General features: G+C 41.1%; 2 protein-coding genes across 3 annotated transcripts; both read left to right on the top strand.

The window, feature by feature from the left end:
• The first annotated feature begins 172 nt into the window (after window positions 1-172).
• On the top strand, window positions 173-3,177 carry LOC133642423 (metalloproteinase inhibitor 2-like). Its single transcript, XM_062036593.1, has 5 exons — window positions 173-387; window positions 841-920; window positions 988-1,090; window positions 2,775-2,887; window positions 2,955-3,177. The coding sequence occupies exons 1-5, from the start codon at window positions 258-260 to the stop codon at window positions 3,129-3,131; spliced, it is 603 nt and encodes a 200-aa protein (XP_061892577.1). The 5' UTR covers window positions 173-257; the 3' UTR covers window positions 3,132-3,177.
• A 3,394-nt stretch (window positions 3,178-6,571) lies between these two features.
• Window positions 6,572-13,645, top strand: LOC133642304 (metalloproteinase inhibitor 2-like). Of its 2 annotated transcripts, none has more exons than XM_062036422.1 (5): window positions 6,572-6,706; window positions 9,992-10,071; window positions 10,160-10,262; window positions 12,455-12,576; window positions 12,666-13,640. In XM_062036422.1, the coding sequence occupies exons 1-5, from the start codon at window positions 6,577-6,579 to the stop codon at window positions 12,807-12,809; spliced, it is 579 nt and encodes a 192-aa protein (XP_061892406.1). In that variant the 5' UTR covers window positions 6,572-6,576; the 3' UTR covers window positions 12,810-13,640. The 2 variants fall into 2 exon arrangements, with proteins under 2 accessions (XP_061892406.1, XP_061892407.1); XM_062036423.1 differs by lacking the exon at window positions 6,572-6,706 and adding an exon at window positions 9,712-9,831 and having other exon boundaries at window positions 12,666-13,645.
• The last annotated feature ends 5,509 nt before the right edge of the window (window positions 13,646-19,154 follow it).

The following is a 19,154-nucleotide window of genomic DNA, read 5'->3' as shown; positions in this document are numbered from 1 at the left end:
GTGTTGTAGTTTTCTTAATCTGTAGCTTGTAATTGTTGTGTGAGGAAAAATGTTTGGGGTTTTTTCTGTAAAAACGTCACAGACAGGTGTGTGCAAAGGTGAAATCAATCATCCAATTGTGCGAGTGATGGAGAGTGTGGGAGGAGTCTGCAGAAATAAAAGGCTGCTCATCCACCCTCCTCAAGAAAGGACACCAGAATATTTGCCTGCTGAACTTCTTTGACCAAATCTTCTCTTTGTTAGCTACATTTTCTTCCATGATGAGTTGGATGAAGTGTTGTGTGTTCCCCCTGGTGCTGCTGTGCATGTGGCAGCTGCAAGAAGGAGCACACGCCTGCAGTTGTCTTCTGACGCATCCACAGACTTCATTTTGCCAATCAGATGTCGGTTAGTGAAATCCTGCAAAACATTTTTTACAGTGTACCAATAGTTTTGTAATAGAAATTTCTAGTCTTATTTGTGTCAAAAGTCTTGGCAAAACATGTTTTTAAAAGTTCAAGCATACATTACAGCTGTTTTATGTTCATAGCTAACAAGGTGGCTTGTCTATTTTGTTTTGCACAGCAGGTGTTGCTATTGAGAGTAATGAGGGTTTGTTTCTTTTGAGCCAAAATGGCTGCCAACACATTGGAAGTGAAACACTGGCTGTATGTGTCTTGCCATATATTTTACACTAATAGCTAAGTGGCATTTTTAATGGGTCACATCCTTTTTTCTTTTTTTTTTCAAATCAGAAACTTTAGCACGAAGTTGTCACTTCTGATTGATATTCTAATTGGTGTAAAAATTGAAACTTAATTCTAGTCTCCAGAGATTAACTCTTATTTTTTGTCTTTCTAGTCATCAGGGCAAAGGTGGTTGCAAAAAAAACTGGAGGTGGTAAATATAACAACGTCAAGTATGACATCAAACACATTGCGGTAATTATGAAGCATTTATACAATTCAAATATGTTTATGTATGAATCATCCTTTTTTTTTTTTCTAGACTTTCAGAGGCCCTGAGAAGCTCTTTGGTACCATCTACACTGCATCCAACTCTGCAGCATGTGGTGTGAGGCTGACCAAAGGTGTAGAATATTTTATCACAGGTAAACATCCTTTTATGCTGGTTAATCTTTTTTTTAATTTTTCCAGCATGATGGAAATGAGTAGTCTGCTCATGTCACGTTCATAAACTGTAATGCTGTTATGACTGAAAGGTTCAAATGTTTGACTCTAGAGCTAAAGGTTTGATTCTTCAAGGCTTAAAACTCATCTGTAAACTTGAGTGTAAAGTGTACATGCTGTAACTTTGAATTGAGGTCAAATAAACATTGATGCAACTAAATTTTTGTTTTTAGTAAGATGTAACACATCCAGCTTATTCACAAAGAGTTCTTGTTTTTAAAGAGGTGGACTTAAAGGCCTACTGAAACCCACTACTACCGACCACGCAGTCTGATAGTTTATATATCAATGATGAAATCTTAACATTGCAACACATGCCAATACGGCCGGGTTAACTTATAAAGTGCAATTTTAAATTTCCCGGGAAACTTCCGATTGAAAACGTCTATGTATGATGACGTATGCGCATGACGTCAATCGTTGAAACGTAAGTATTCGGACACCATTGTATCCAATACAAAAAGCTCTGTTTTCATCGCAAAATTCCACAGTATTCTGGACATCTGTGTTGGTGAATCTTTTGTAATTTGTTTAATGAACAATGAAAACTGCAAAGAAGAAAGCTGTAGGTGGGATCGGTGTATTACCGACTGGCTGCAGCAACACAACCAGGAGGACTTTGACTTGGATAGCAGACGCGCTATCCGACGCTAGCCGCTGACCGCATCGATGATTGGGTGAAGTCCTTCGTCGCTCCGTCGATCGCTGGAAGGCAGGTGAGCACGGGTGTTGATGAGCAGATGAGGGCTAGTGTAGGTGGCGCGCTAATGTTTTTATCATAGCTCTGACGAGGTCCCATAGCTAAGTTTGCTTCAAAGGCGTCGTTAGCAACAGCATTGTTAAGCTTCGCCAGGCTGGAAAGCATTAACCGTGTGGTTACATGTCCATGGTTTAATAGTATTGTTGATTTTCTGTCTTTCCTTCCAGTCAGGAGTTTATTTCTTTTGTTTCTATCTGCAGTTAAGCCCGATGCTATCACGTTAGCTCCGTAGCTAAAGTGCTTCGCCGATGTATTGTTGTGGGGATAAAAGTCACTGAATGTCCATTTCGTGTTCTCTACTCATTTTCAAGAGGATATAGTATCCGAGGTGGTTTAAACTACAAATCCGTGATCCACAATAGAAAAAGGAGTGTGGAATCCAATGAGCCCTTTTACCTGAGTTACGGTCAGAGCGAAAAAAGATACGTCCTGCACTGCACTCTAGTCCTTCACTCTTACGTTCCTCATCCACGAATCTTTCATCCTCGCTCAAATTAATGGGATAATCGTCGCTTTCTCTGTCCGAATCGCTCTTGCTGCTGGTGTAAACAATGGGGAAATGTGAGGAGTCCTTCAACCTGCGACGTCACGCTACTTCTGGTACAGGCAAGGCTTTTTTTTTTTTATCAGCGACCAAAAGTTGCGAACTTTATAGGCTATGTTCTCTACTAAATCCTTTCAGCAAAAATATGGCAATATCGTTAAATGATCAAGTATGACACATAGAATGGCTCTGCTATCCCCGTTTAAATTTTAAAAAATCATTTCAGTAGGCCTTTAATCATTGGTTTATCTGACTCAAATTTTCTATTCGATATCACCTGTTTTTTTTTTTCTGGTAACAGGCCAGATTAAGTCTGACGGGTCTCTGCACGTCTCATTGTGTAACTACATTGTACCCTGGAAAAGCAGCCACAAGATACTGGTGGAGCGTTATTCAATGGGCTGTGACTGCAAGGTAAGCAAACTGATAGTCAAAACTTCAAATTACATTTTGTTAAATCCTGATCTGCTTTATCCTCCAGATCACACTCTGTAACTCTGTCCCGTGTGGGATCAGCGGCCCAAATGAGTGCTTGTGGACTGACCAGCTGATGGGGAATTCGGCCAGCGATGAGCATGACAAACAATGTGCTTGCGTCAAGAGAAGTGATGGTTCTTGTGCCTGGTACAAGGAGGCTGCCTCACCCAAAAAGGGTTAAGGACATTGAAGACTCTGAAACATGCTTAAATAAATATTTAAAGCAGTGTATGTTTAAGTTGCCATTTTTCTTATGACAAGTTGCTTCCCAAAGCACTTATCAATACAGTAGTACCTCGGCTTAAAGTTGTTACAGAGCTTGTAGTACAAAATAAGCTTATCGCAAATATTCCCTGCTGAGTGAAATACCACTCTGTGACCCCCCCCAAAAAACATTCTAATGCTAGTGCCCGATGCTTTGTAATGAACTTTTAGAATGCATCAGTGCCAATGTCTGTTATACTCTGAGCCTTGTACTGCTTAGCCAAGTTGGCAATACATCTCAGATTCCATGATTTCTTGAATTCAATAAGCCCTTTCACCAAAAGTTACTGACTCTCTGGGTCCTGTAGAAGTGTGGTTTCACAGTTCAAGGAAGTTTATACAAATCAGGCTGACTTATGGTGTGTTAACTTTAACTTTTAACTTTACTTTAACTTTACTATATTTCTACACTGATACCATGTAAATAAACAAGTCGGTTCTCTTTCTAAAAAGTAGATTAAATTCAACACAATCATACAAAACGATATGATTTGTAAAAAACTAGAATTGTTTAAAAAGTCATGTTTTTGTCCGCAGTGTCCAGTCAGAAAGACGTCCTCTCAGTAAACAAACATGAGGGTCGGGCGATTCCTTTTGGTCCATTTCAGCTGTAAATGTTTATCTCACGCTGACAAACACATCGGTATTATTCTGTTCAATCGGGTTGAGGCTAAAAACTATACAAATGGTATCTCACTGACTACTTTTACATGTAAAAATGTATTTGCCATTTACCGTTGTTCCACTCGTGTGCTCCCTCCTTTATTTCACATTTGTCCACAGTAAGCAGCAGGTGTTACGGCTACCGGTTTGGCTTCATACTCATGTTTTAAAGAATCTGTCTAGTTCTCGTAGCATTGTGTATCGAAATAAAATTTATAAGAAATAAACTGCATACAGGCCTGCTCAGTGGCCTTGTGGTTAGTGTCCGCCCTGAGATCGGTAAGTCGTGAAACCCCGACCGAGTCATACCAAAGACTATAAAAATGGCACCTGTTACCTCCCTGCTTGGCACTCAGCATTAAGGGTTGGAATTGGGGGTTAAATCACTGCTCCCTTATAATACCTGGGATTTATATAGCGCTTTTCTAAGTACCCAAAGTTGCTTTACATGTAGAACCCATCATTCACACCTGGTGGTGGTAAGCTACTTTCATAGCCACAGCTGCCCTGGGGTAGACTGACGGAAGCGTGGTTGCAATTTGCACCAACGGCCCCTCCGACCACCACTTATCATTCATCATTCAATTCACCGGTGTGAGTGGCACCAGGGGCAAGGTTGAAGTGTCCTGCCCAAAGACACAACGGCAGCGATTTTTTGGATGGTAAGAGGCGGGGAGCAAACCTGCAACCCTCAGGTTTCTGGCACGGTTGCTCTACCCACTACGCCCTTCACCTCCCAGGGGGTGGAACAAGGGGATGGGTCAAATGCAGAGGGTAATTTCACCACACATAGTTTGTGACTATCAGTGGTACTTTAACTTTAAAGACTATGGCTGATTAACAACACTCCAATAGTTCCACTGATCTTCTGCACAAAGATGCCCCACAAAAGTTCCTGCATTTTCAAAGCTTTTGTTTTGGGCAGATTGGCCTTAAATTTGTTTCCTGTGGACATTATTTGCATGCTTTGTGGAGGCAGCTCAAACGATGCTGCTCCCTGAATTAGAGTTTTTGAGAAACGTACTGACATAATGGCTGTGAGTGACGTGAGGTCTGTTTCCTCTATAGAAGAGTGTGATACAGCTAGGCAGATTGATAGAGCTGCACATACTCGACTGCTTCCTGACACGGAACCCTATAATAACATAAATCACAATGCGTATTGGTTAGCTTTGCGTGAAAAGCATCCCACAACTCCTGATGCAGCCACTTTGACTGGTATGAATTATGATAAAACTGAAAACTCTGGCATAAATGACCCAATTTGGTATGGATGGAAAATGTTTGGTCCTTGGAAGGCTACTATCATATGTATGGGCATGTATATATTTTTTATGTGCTTTTATTCTCATTTTATGGTTGCTTTATCCCTCCATGTGCACGTTGTTTGTTGGAAAATGTACTTAAGATGTTTTCCAGACTCACCTGAGAAGCAGTTGCTGCAAGCTAATTTGCATTCATCATTGGACTCTGGCGACGAAATGGCTGACATCATCTAGCATGTTTAGCTTCGCCGTTTTGTGTTTCCATGCCTTCAATGTTTATACATATTTTTATGCTTGGCGAAATGCAGTCGTCGGTGGTGTATTTGGTACTTGGGCTTATGTGGGGTTTTTAACCAAATAACACTTGTTGAAATGATCATACAATTTTGGGAGATAACAGTACACGGGATAAACATTACAATTTAAGATAAGTTAATTTAGATCTGTACCCCTTATGAAAGTATTTGTTTAGTAAGGGTCTCTAGCCTTCTTTAAATGTCCTTTTGCCAAGCACACCACCTGTCACTGTATGTATGAGTATTAGTGTTGCGGGCCCCTTCCTCTTCCAACATGACTGTGCACTAGTGCACAAAGCAAGGTCCATAAAGACATGGATGACAGAGTCTGGTGTGGATGAACTTGACCGGCCTGCACAGAGTCCTGACCTGAACCCGATAGAACACCTTTGGGATGAATTAGAACGGAGACTGAGAGCCAGGCCTTCTCGACCAACATCAGTGTGTGACCTCACTAATGCGCTTTTGGAAGAATGGTCGAAAATTCCTATAAACACACTCCACAACCTTGTGGACAGCCTTTCCAGAAGAGTTGAAGCTGTAATAGCTGCAAAAGGTGGACCGACATCATATTGAACCCTATGGGTTAGGAATGGGATGGCACTTCAAGTTCGTATGTGAGTCAAGGCAGGTGGCTAAATACTTTTTGCAATATAGTGTAGTGAAGTATAGCAGCTCACCTCGCCACTTTGAAGTACAATTGTTTGGACTGCAATTGTGTTTGGAGCTCTTCCATCTACTTTTGTGACCTTGTTAAAGTCACGCTGACATTTGATATTTGGGTCACACTACCATATGCACTTTAGTGGAAACAAGCTTCACTTCCAATTTAAGACTGAGTGCTGATTTTGTATTAATGAACTAATATTATTTATACTTTATAATTTGTTTTTGGATTATATACCTGATGTGTCTTCATGGCTTTTCTTTGTTGTGTTTGGGACAGTGCAACCTTCAACCTCGAGGTATTGAGGGAGAATTTAATTGCATGCTAGCAACATGCAAGAGTATGTTTCTTTCTGTAGACACCAATGTAACAGTGTGGGATGTGTGTGTGGGTGACGGGGTGTGTGGGAGGAGGTTGCACCAATAAAAAGCAGTACAGCTCTCACAAATCCTCTCTTCATTTTCTTCCATCATGAGTTGGTTTATGAAAAGTTGCACGCTCCCCCTGGTGTTGCTGTGCATGTGGCAGCTGCAAGAAGGAGCACAAGCCTGCAGCTGTCTTCGAATGCATCCACAGACGCTGATTTGCCAAGCCGACGTCAGTAAGTCGTACATAAAAACGTATAATATGATTTATAATGTGGGTTTTGGTTTTGAAGCAGGTTTATGACTTAAATATAAGTAAAAAGTTGTCATTCAAATAATTACTTGAGTAAGAGTAAGTATTCAGTGAAAAACTCCAAAGTTCCAAGTAACTGGTAAGTCACTTCTGATTTATTTAGTAGCTATTTTTTTAATGGTAACCGCAGTTTGTGTGTGAGTGTGCGTGTGTTTTAGAGAGGTCCTACTACAGAATGTACTACAAAATGTCCACATTTTACAGCCACTTTTAACATTATTACATTAGCATTAGCATTAGCATTCTTGTAGGCTGAAATGTGAAATGTCAATTGACACAGATGACAGTGCTTTATATAAATGTTATTTGTTATAGTTTGTAAGGTACATATTGATATTTATTTTTGCCTCACTTTTTCAATGTGTCGTATGAATTTGTTCATAAGACTGCCAGGCTCCGTTTGATTGGTGAAAAGAAGTCAAACTTTGCATTGGTGACGCACAGTTATGGGACCATGCCCGCTTGAAAAAGTCTAACAAGCAGTAATCAGTAGATTATTAATAGATATGAGAAATTGTAGCGATCAGAATGAAAGAAAATAAAATTAGTTCTACACAAAAATATTGTGGTAAAAGTAAAGAGTATATTGCGTTAAAACTAAAATTACTTTACCCAAAAAGTTAATTAAGTAAATCTAACAGAGTACTGCAAATGTAACACTTTACTACCCACCTCTGAACACAATTGATACAGATTAAAAAATATATATTATTTAATCGAGATTAATCAAAATTAAGCAACCCTGTGATTAATCTGATTTAAAGATGTAATCATTTTACAGCACAAATCTTTAGAAAGTTGCAACTCCATAAGACTTGCAGCAGAAGGCAGTCCTGCAAAGGATAACATCAATAGGGAAAATACTGTTTACACTTTAAATATTTTTATTTGCTAAAAACATCTATATAATTTTCCTTCCTTTACATAATTATGTACCGGTTTGTGTTGGTTTTTCGCACAAAATCCCCATAAAATAAATGACAAGATGTGTAAATGTTATATAAGGGTTATAAAATGAATACATTTTTATTCAGAGTGTAAATCGGCTATGATGAGATTATAATAATGTTTATTACCAACAGAATATCCTTGAGCTTTGAAATAGTTTGGACGGTGTATGTGTTTGGTGCTCTTCTATCTACTTGTGTGACCTTGTTCAAGTCACGCTGACATTCAACATTTGGGTCACTCGACCATACGCACTGTCGTGAAAAAAGTTACTTATTTTGTGAAATCCTTTGGCCCTAAGTTGCCATGACAACAGTATTGAGGAAAACATTGATTGGCATTGTCTGCCTATAGCAACAAGCAGGGCAATATGTTTGTGTAGGCAAAAACTTTCCAATGTCTTCTGGGTGCAAATACATTATTTTACACTTGTTGTGTGTGTGTGTGTGGGTGTGTGTGTGTGTGTGTGTGTGTGTGTGTGTGTGTGTGTGTGTGTGTGTGTGTGTGTGTGTGTGTGTGTGTGTGTGTGTGTGTGTGTGGGTGTGTGTTCTTGTATTTTTATCCTTCTTGAGACATAAACAAGGAAAAGTACCTTCCATATGAGGACCGGTGAACAAGTTAGGACATAAATGATGGTCCTGATACGGAAAACCATTGCATCTGATAGAGAATGTCTCATTTGGTGGTGAAAGCTATCAAAATTAGGGAGGTCCCAAAAAGGAGGGATTTTTCAAATTGACTGTGTGTTGGTTTTAAAAGTAACATATGAAATAACAAGTGTGTGTAAAAAATTTAAGTGCTCCCTCTCTGGCCAACATATGTAATAACAGGTGTGTGTAAGAAATTGAAATGTGCCCCCTTTGGCCAAAATGTATTTTAAAAAAATACAAATAAAAAAATTAAAAAAACCAAAAATTAAATATATATATATATATATATATATATATATATATATATATATATATATATATATATATATATATATATATATATATATATATATATATATATATATATTGAGGAAAATGGGACCGAAATCATGGTCCCAATACGGAAAACCATTGCATCTAATAGAGAGCCAAATACTAGAGTCCGTGAATATTGCTCCAAAGTCAGCATTTCCTGTTGATTTCATGTGCACACCAAAAGTAAATATTGACCGCTGCAAAGGCAGCAATATATGATAAAACAAGATGGCAGCTAAAAAAGGACTTTCCTATTGATCCCCGGAAAAAAAACGCCCGGTGAACAGCTGATTTTACGACTTCCGGTGCTGATGTAAGACAACCCGCGTCCCATATGTGACCGCAGGATGAACAGAGACACTACGGTACTAAGACTATAGTGGCCATTAACAGTTAGCTTCTACAGCTGGGTTGCCCAAAGTGGGGCACAGGGGCCATTTATGGTCCGTGACTCATTTGTCATCGGATTTAAGCACATAAAAAAAAAAAATAGAGATCTCATTTGCACCCCTAGTGGTGAAATCTATCAAAATTAGGGTGTTCCCAAAAAGGAGGGATTTTTCAAATTGACTTTGTGTCGGTTTTAAAAGTGCTCCCCCTCTAGTCAACATATGAAATAACAAGTGTGTGTGAGAAATTTAAATGTTTTAAAAAATATATGTATATAGAGACATACTGTAATAACTTGACGTAAATAATGAAGATTAAAAACCAATTACAAACAAAAAAATACAAAAACAAACAACAAATTAACTAAAAGCTTCCTTTTTTTATATTTGCCTAGTTTGTTGTAAATTCAAATCTTTATATATCTAGAAAGGGTAGTCCTAAAGAAGTAGGCAGTATTCTCAGGTCTAAATAAGGTAACAAATACAAGAATGTGTGTGTGTGTGTGTGTGTGTGTGTGTGTGTGTGTGTGTGTGTGAGAGAGAGAGAGAGTGGGAGGAGCTTGCACGGGTAAAAAAAAAAAACTATCCCTCTCTCAAATCCTTATTTTCATCGATTATGAGTTGGATGGTGAAGTGCTGTGAGTTCTCCCTTGTTCTGCTGTGCATGTGGAAGCTGCAAGAAGGAGCACAAGCCTGCACCTGTCTTCATTTGCATCCGCAGACACTGATTTGTCAATCATATGTCAGTAAGTTAAACCTGTCTTAGATGTATGTGATATTTATTATGAGTAATTCCTCCCTCAGAAAGCAACTGATGAAACCGTCATGTCGCGATGTATCTTTTTGTATAGTGCGCTGAAACAGCATTTATCTGTTTTTTAAAAACAATATTTTCTGTCTTTCTAGTTATCAAGGCAAAGGTGGTTGCAGAGAAATATGAGGGGGAATATAACAACACCATCAAGTATGACATCGACCAGACCATGGTTGGTTATAAAAAGGCATTTATAGGATTAATTTCATATGTCTCTATGTATTTATGCACATTTTTATTTTGAGCATTTGATTCCCCAGACATTTAAGGGCCCTGAGAGGATCTTTCATACCGTCTACACGCAATCTTCCTCTGCAAGATGTGGAAGGACTCTGACCATAGGAACAGAATATTTTATCGCAGGTAAAATAAATACACACACGACCTGCCAAGACAGATCTGACTTTATATATTATTTCCCAGTGTTTTGTGTTTAGTAAATGTCAGCGCTGCTTCCTCCCTGTTTTTCCACTTCACTTCCTGTGCTGTTGACGCATCTGCCTTCGTATGGTGATTTGGACACAAACCTGTTCAAAATTAGCTTCAGAGTGCTTTAAATGCCAGTGCCGTGTCCTAGATGGGAGTGGTGCATTGTTGTGTGCACACCTTGGTGGGGTGCTATTCATTATCTGTGCAAAAATATGTGCATCTTTTTGTGTTGTCTGCTTTTGTTGTTTTTTTCCGTACTCCGCCTCCTTTCTCTGCATCCCGCGGTGACAACAACTGCAACTATGTGCGCTTGTGACAGAATGCACCAGCCAATAAGCGACCTCGCAGGGAGCACCATCTGCCAGACCAGGCACTTCTTGGAGGAATTGAATGCCAGATTTGTGCAGCTCCAGCCCAAGGCAAACTCACTCCCTTTAAGCCAAGCGCCAGCACCGTCACCCTGACTTCTCAAAGCCCTACTCCTGCTACTACCGGTGCTTCGGCTGCTCAAGAATCAGCCCCCTCCAAGCCCTGTTCCATCCATGTAACCCTGAGGCTTCGACTCCACCCATCCCTGCCCTGCGCAAACTCAAGATTTTGATGGCATCCGCCACAGTACCCTGGATTCAGTTGCTGTTGGAGGACTATGGGGTAACAGTACGGGAGGTGTCAGGCACCCTCCTCTTATCCTCCCTCCGTCCGTCCCTGGCTTCTGTTCCAGCTTCTCTTGCAGACGTTGCCGGTCAACGGCTCTTTTCTCTGGCCAGGAAAGACGTCTAGAATGTCTTTCTATTTCTCGTCTGCGGCTGCAATGGCCATTCTATAAACACTCTTTGCGTCAACAGCAGTACCGTCTGGGACCTGAACGTGGACCTCAATCATTGCTGGAGCAACCATCCAAAACACACGTCTGCCTCCTCTTCGGCCACGGTTGTTGCCATTCCATCGACGCCCTCCACGCAGTTTGACCCTCTACACTCCCTTTTTGAATGTTATTTTGCATCTGGAATTCAGTTCCCGGATGTGGGCAACTGTCATGACCCGCCATGACAGGTCTGGCTTTATATTTCTTCCTAGTCTGTGTTGTTTAGTTAGGTCAGCACTCATTCATCCCTGTTTTTACACTTCCTGTCTGCTTCCCCTGCCTCGTCACAGGGGAGCACTGATTGACACACCTGCCTCCGTTTGAGGATTAAGACATGCACCTGAAGTGCTTTATATGCCAGCAACAGGCACCCATATTTCCCACTAGCCAGGACCCAGCCTGGAGCTGCAACACTTCCAGTCTGCTTAAGAAGGCACATCAGCACCTCTACTTCCTCAGGGGGTTTCAGCATGCTGGATTAGGGAATTCCATCCTTTAGAATTCTACAGATGTGTGGTGGAGAGCACCCCTCAGCGCCAGCGTTATCAGTGTGGCACAGCAGCTGCACAGCTGAAGAGAAGAAGCCATTGCGGAGGATAGTACCAACAATCCTCATGCACACCATCGTTTAATCCCCCCGTCTCAGGAAAGAGGGCTCAAAGCATCCAGAGTAAGACCACCACACCGAGGGACAACTTCTTTCTGGAAGCTCTTAGTTTGGTGCTCTGTAGCAATGAATACCATCCCCCAGACAGTGACATTTTTACTTAATGTTCCAATATTTTATCATCGTTTAACCATTTTAGATAAGTATGTGATCTCATAATTATGTTGCCCCAAATTTAGCATTGATACTGATATTGACACCTAGTCTTTTAGTAAGCCCTACTAAGAACACACTGTTTTGTGCATGTAAATGGTAAATGGGTTATACTTGAATAGCGCTTTTCTACTTTCAAGGTACTCAAAGCGCTTTGACACTAATTCCACATTCACCCATTCACACACACTTTCACACACTGATGGCAGGAGCTGCTATGCAAGGCCCTAACAACGACCCATCAGGAGCAAGGGTGAAGAAAATAAATGACCAAACTTATATAATAGTCCCAGGTTATAAGATGTGTAGCGAAGCCTGCCTATTCACAAAGCTATCCTCTCTGCAGTGAGTGATGTACTCAAGGTGGTGTGTTCCTCAAGCTCGGAATGGGTAACTGTATCTGTATCTCATTTTGTCTCCCGTTGTCTTTCTCCATTGCAGGCCTACTAAACTCTGAGGGCTTGCTGCGCATCTCACTGTGCGACTACGTTGGGCCCTGGGAGGTGGTGAGGGCCGGCCAACTGAGCTTGGTACAGCGCTATATGAGGAACTGTGATTGCGACGTAAGCAAACCTAAAATGGATGAAAAATGTCAATTAATTACATTTTGTTAATTACAGTAAATCCTAAAATTTGCTTTGTTATTCTGCAGATCTCTTACTGCGCTGCCTTCTCGTGCGATATGAGCAACCCAACTGGGTGCTTGTTTGCAGACTGGCTCCCCTTTGATTTAATTTGTACCAAAAGACGTGATGGCTCTTGTGCTTGGTACAAAGCGCCCGTCTTAGCCAAATAGGCTTTCATGGATATTGAATACACCTCAAATATTACAATGCAGAAATGTCAAAATTGCAAGTAAATCATCAATTCAAAGAAAAGTGTTTTTCTTTGTTTAAGTAGTTTTTTTTTAATGATAATCACGGATTTGCACTTTCCAACTCCAAATCACTTCTCTATCAACAGAAATACATAGAATCCTAAAGGGACAGTATTGAGCTCTGCTGCATTTTATTGTGGCAGTCGCATTAATCTATTTGGGGGTGGTGGGTTGATTCCTCTTTTGTATGTACATATTACAGTTTTATTCTGAGAGATACTGTATACAATTAGGGATGGGTGCGCAGTACCTGGTACTCAGTGGTACCAATTTTTGATATACTTCTGTGTGTGTTCATGTGGTAATAAATGTTAATTTGTTAAGTAATTATATCAGTTATACCAGTTATTATATCCAGATTTCTTACACTTCTGATTCTCATTTGTAAGTATAGACTTTGCATGCAGTTATAATTCCAAGAGTAGTAGTGTTGGCAGTAGTGTTAAGACTACGGCGTGTTGCCTAGTCAGGGAGTAGCCTTTGCCATTAATCTGAATCTAGTCTTTTGTGGAGTCCTACAAATCGTTTGTTCTTTAAGTGTTGTATTTATCACACACCAGCTGTTTGATTGACCTTAGTTGTACTTTTCATTATTAAATTTGGAGGTATTGAAATTGCCATGTAAATCGCCAATGCCAATCAGTAGCATGTCTATGGCAAATCCAATGTAAATTAGCATTGACATAGCATATTTTGAAAAGTGGAGCCTATTTGAAATGTTTGGGAGAGAGAGAGAGAGCAACAAATAACTGTTCCAGAACTTTATAGCTTTTGGGAATGAGAGGGGGAGGGACAGGAGAGGTTTGGGTGAAGTGCCTCATCCTGGGAGGGGAGGAAGATGAGCAAAACACATTTTATCTGATTATATGAGTCAAATATTTTGATTACACATTTTAAAAGCAGTTGCTATCACAAAAGAAACCCATTTGAAGAGTAACCTTTGACAAAGGACAAATACAGCATTAACTGTTGATCTTCCAACATTACAGCAAACGTCCTATTCATGGACGAGACATCCCCAGCAAGCCCCAAGAATGTGTAAAAAGTCATAAAACTGTCTCTTTGACTCAAATTGTGGTTTTAGACAAAAGATTACTAAAATATACATTTTGCCATTACAAGCCTTACTGTATACGTTCAAGTGTTTTCTATCATGCATTCTTGCTTTGTATTTGTTTGGCATGGAAATTAGCAACATTAGCAAGAGGCAGTCCAGCTGAGTCTGCTCAGGGTGCTGCTTGAATACTGGTTTGCCCGCCAAGTGTTTGAATCTGCAACTGGAAGTGACGTCCGTTTGATTTTATGTGAAATGATACTTGATAGTACCGACGGAATTTGTCGGTGTCTATAAAACAGAATTTGGTAGCCATCCCTTGGTCTGAATTTCCGGCGCCTGGGAAACAATCCCAAGACGAAATGGTACCAATTTTGTTTTTTTCTTTCAGTGTGTTTTGTGCGTAAAATGTATCATCCATCAATCCATGTATTTTTTTACCGCTAATCCCTCTTGGGGTTGCGGGGGCTGATGGAACCTATCCCAGCTGCATTCGGGCAGAAGGCAAGGTACACCCTGGTAAATTCGCCACCTTATTGCAGGGCCAACACAGATAAATAGACAACATGCACACTCACATTCACACACTAGGGCCACTTTAGTGTTGCCAATCAATCTATTCCCAGGTGCATGTTTTTGGAGATGAGAGGAAGCCGGAGGCCCGCAGGGAACCCACGCAAAACGTGTCAATATATGTTAATTGCTTGATAATATCATGTATTTTTTATTCGATATTTAACAATAAGCTCATGATTATAACTATGCTGTACAGGTGTTTATTTTGTTTTCTTACACTTCTGGGTCTCATTTGCAAGTATAGTGCAGTATTACAGTATTTACAGGCACATGCCCACACATTTTGGAAATGGCACTCATTGCAAAAAATATTCATTAAATTATTATTATTATGACAAAAATCTCAGCAGGATATTTTCAACTTATAAAAATGCAAACTCAAACCATTAAATTGAATAAAAAAATAGATGTGTGCATTTCACACTTGTATTTATTTTTTATTTTACTATTTCTGATAGAGGTAAAGTACAAACCCTGTTTCCATATGAGTTGGGAAATTGTGTTAGATGTAAATATAAACGGAATACAATGATTTGCAAATCATTTTCAACCCATATTCAGTTGAATATGCTACAAAGACAACATATTTGATGTTCAAACTGATAAACTTTTTTTTTTTTTTGCAAATAATCATTAACTTTAGAATTTGATGCCAGCAACACATGAAAAGAAGTTGGGAAAGGTGGCAATAAATACTGATAAAGTTGAGGAATGCTCATAAAACACTTTTTGGAACATCCCACAGGTGAACAGGCAAATAGGGAACAGGTGGGTGCCATGATTGGGTATAAAAGTAGATTCCATGAAATGCTCAGTCATTCACAAACAAGGATGGGGCGAGGGTCACCACTTTGTCAACAAATGCGTGAGCAAATTGTTGAACAGTTTAAAAAAACCTTTCTCAACCAGCTATTGCAAGGAATTTAGGGATTTCACCATCTACGGTCCGTAATATCATCAAAGGGTTCAGAGAATCTGGAGAAATCACTGCACGTAAGCAGCTAAGCCCGTGACCTTCGATACCTCAGGCTGTACTGCATCAACAAGCGACATCAGTGTGTAAAGGATATCACCACACAGGCTTAGGAACACTGCAATAAGTGCAAGTTAAAACTCTCCTATGCAAGGCGAAAACCGTTTATCAACAACACCCAGAAAGGCCGTCGGCTTTGCTGGGCCTGAGCTCATCTAAGATGGACTGATACAAAGTGGAAAAGTGTTCTGTGGTCTGACGAGTCCACATTTCAAATTGTTTTTGGAAACTGTGGACGTCGTGTCCTCCGGACCAAAGAGTAAAAGAACCATCCGGATTGTTATAGGCGCAAAGTTGAAAAGCCAGCATCTGTGATGGTATGGGGGTGTATTAGTGCCCAAGACATGGGTAACTTACACATCTGTGAAGGCACCATTAATGCTGAAAAGTACATACAGGTTTTGGAGCAACATATGTTGCCATCCAAGCAACGTTACCATGGACGCCCCTGCTTATTTCAGCTAGACAATGGGAAGCCACGTGTTACATCAACGTGGCTTCATAGTAATAGAGTGCGGGTACTAGACTGGCCTGCCTGTAGTCCAGACCTGTCTCCCATTAAAAATGTGTGGCGCATTATGAAGCCTAAAATACCACAACGGAGACCCCCGGACTGTTGAACAACTTAAGCTGTACATCAAGCAAGAATGGGAAAGAATTCCACCTGAGAAGCTTAAAAAATGTGTCTCCTCAGTTCCCAAATGTTTACTGAGTGTTGTTAAAAGGAAAGGCCATGTAACACAGTGGTGAACATGCCCTTTCCCAACTACTTTGGCACGTGTTGCAGCCATGAAATTCTAACTTAATTATTATTTGCAAAAAAAAAATAAAGTTTATGAGTTTGAACATCAAATATCTTGTCTTTGTAGTGCATTCAATGGAATATGGGTTGAAAAGGATTTGCAAATCATTGTATTCCGTTTATATTTACATCTAACACAATTTCCCAACTCATATGGAAACGGGGTTTGTATAAGCAGCATCACACACAGCTCAACTTTGGATAAAAACAAATGGATCCTCATTTTATCGAAACATGAACAAAACTATATTTGAAATTTGCTTTAAAATGGTGGCCTTGTGTTTTGTCACGTGAGATCAGCTTTCGTACATGTATTTTGGGCTGGTGCCACATGTACAGTCATGGTCAAAAGTTTACATACACTTGTAAAGAACATAATGTAATGGCTGTGTTGAGTTTCCAATAATTTCTACAACTGTTATTTTTTTGTGACATTTTATGAATTTATTATGAGTCTACTGAAAATGTGACAATATCTGCTGGGTCAAAAGTATACATACAGCAATGTTAATATTTGCTTACATGTCCCTTGTGTTAGGAAGCGGTGAGGTAGATCCCAAGGATGCAGAGACGAATTTGTGTTTATAATTGTTCTTCCTTTTATTGGGCGGAAGCACAAGGTAGCAAAACAAAGGCGATGGTGGAAAACACAAAACACACCATGTAAAAAACTACTAAGAGAAAAAAAACACACAAAACTAAAAGCGCTAGACAAGGCTAGGAAAAATATACTTCATGAAAGAAGTAAATAGGCTAGGTACAAAATAAAACGCTAGACAAGGCTAGGAATAATACGGGCCAACCTGAGATGAAAGGTACGCGATGAACTAGTGAGTTCTCTTGGCACGACCAACAGGTTGCAAGCAATGGCAAAGTTCCGGCGCTCACCGGTTGTCAGCAGCCTGGTTAAATAAGCTGTTTCTAATTACTGTCAGGTGTGTGCTGCTGCCTTGCGTCAGCTGCACTCCATACTGTGAACGAGAGAGAGAGTGAACATGGAGTGCAGACAACAGAAATGAGCAAGGACATTACAGATTACCACAGTACCCCCCCCTCAACGGACGCCTCCTGGCGGCCTACCTGGCTTGTCTGGGAATCGAACGTAAAATTCCTTGATCAAGTCCTTGTCAATTATAAGCGATCTAGAAATCCATGACCGTTCCTCCGGGCCGTACCCCTCCCAGTCCACCAGGTATTGGAAACCCCTGCCCCTTCTTCTCACATCCAAGATGGTGTTTACTGTATATGCTGGGTGACCCTCAACCAGCCTGGGTGGAGGAGGCGGTACCTCAGGAGGACTGAGCGGGCTGGATGAGACAGGCTTGATGCGGGACACGTGAAAAACAGGATGGCACTTGAGAGATCTAGGGAGATGGAGCTTGACTGCAACACGATTGATGATCTTGGCAATGGGGAATGGTCCAATGAACCTGGGAGCCAGTTTCCTAGATTCGGTGGCCAATGGTAGGTCCCGAGACGATAACCAGACCTTCTGTCCCAACCGGTAGTGTGGGGCTGGTGTGCGATGGCGGTTGGCTAAGAGTTGATTCCTGGCCGATGTTCTTCTTAACGCCGCCCTGGTGTTGCGCCAAGCCTGGTGAGCCCGATGCAGGTGTGCAGTAACTGATGGAACGTCGGCACTGGGTAGGGTAGAAGGAAAAACTGGTGGTTGGAACCCATAGGCGACGTGAAATGGAGACAGGCCGGTGGCGGAGCTAATGAGGGAATTGTGAGCGTATTCGATCCATGGGAGATTCTCAGACCAGGTCGAAGGTTGCTGATGACAAGTGCACCGGATGGCTGCCTCCAGGTCTTGGTTGGTCCGCTCGATGTCCCACTGGAGTCCCCCAATGACGTGGGTATGGGGAACAATTGGTTCATGTGAAGAATTCTCAAAGGACGAAGAGTAGACACGGGACAGGGCATCGGGCTTCCCATTCTGAGAACCAGGTCGGAAAGTGATGATAAAGTTAAAACGGGTCAGAAATAGTTGCCACCTGGCCTGGCGGGGGTTCAGTCTCTGTGCGGTCCTTAAGTAGGACAGGTTCTTGTGGTCTGTGTAGATGATGAATGGTTGCTCCGCCCCTTCCAGCCAATGTCTCCACTCCTGAAGGGCCAAAATGACCGCCAGAAGCTCCCTGTTGCCAATGTCATAATTTCTCTCAGCAGGGGATAGGCGACGAGAGAAGAAAGCACAGGGGTGCAACTTCTGGTCGGTGGTAGATTGCTGGGAGAGTACGGCCCCTACACCTGAATCAGAAGCGTCCACCTCAACAAAAAATTGGAGAGAACGGTCAGGGTAACACAGAACAGGAGCCGAAGTAAACAATGTTTTCAGCCTCAAGAACGCGGAATTGGCTTCGGGTGTCCATTCAAACGGAACCTTAGTAGAGGTTAGCCTCGTAAGTGGCTCAGCGACACGACTAAAATTACGAATAAATCGCCTATAAAAATTAGAGAAGCCCAAGAATCTCTGAAGGTGCTTCTTGGAAACCGGAGTGGGCCAATCTACTACTGCTTTTACCTTAGCGGGATCCGGTCTGAGTCTACCCTCCTCTATGATAAAACCTAAGAATGGAATGGAGGATGAGTGAAACTCGCATTTTTCCGCCTTGACGAACAGTTTGTTCTCGAGCAATCGTTGAAGGACTAACCGAACCTGCTGCACATGTTCGTCAAATGTTGATGAATAAATTAATATATCGTCCAAGTAAACAAAGAGAAAACGACCTGTCATGTCCCGAAAAATGTCATTAATGAAGGCCTGAAAAACGCCAGGTGCATTAGTAAGTCCAAAAG

Source organism: Entelurus aequoreus, linkage group LG25, assembly GCF_033978785.1.
Source record: "Entelurus aequoreus isolate RoL-2023_Sb linkage group LG25, RoL_Eaeq_v1.1, whole genome shotgun sequence".
Classification (NCBI taxonomy): Eukaryota; Metazoa; Chordata; class Actinopteri; order Syngnathiformes; family Syngnathidae; genus Entelurus; species Entelurus aequoreus.
This window is presented reverse-complemented; position numbering and strand designations above follow the sequence as displayed.

Coding starts and splice junctions, on each gene's coding strand:
- LOC133642304 (XM_062036422.1), top strand. CDS start 6,577: ATGAGTTGGTTTATGAAAAGTTGCACGCTCCCCCTGGTGTTGCTGTGC. Junction 10,072..10,159: donor ATGACATCGACCAGACCATG/GTTGGTTATAAA, acceptor TTGATTCCCCAG/ACATTTAAGGGCCCTGAGAG. Junction 12,577..12,665: donor TGAGGAACTGTGATTGCGAC/GTAAGCAAACCT, acceptor GTTATTCTGCAG/ATCTCTTACTGCGCTGCCTT.
- LOC133642423 (XM_062036593.1), top strand. CDS start 258: ATGATGAGTTGGATGAAGTGTTGTGTGTTCCCCCTGGTGCTGCTGTGC. Junction 921..987: donor ATGACATCAAACACATTGCG/GTAATTATGAAG, acceptor TTTTTTTTCTAG/ACTTTCAGAGGCCCTGAGAA. Junction 1,091..2,774: donor TGTAGAATATTTTATCACAG/GTAAACATCCTT, acceptor TTCTGGTAACAG/GCCAGATTAAGTCTGACGGG.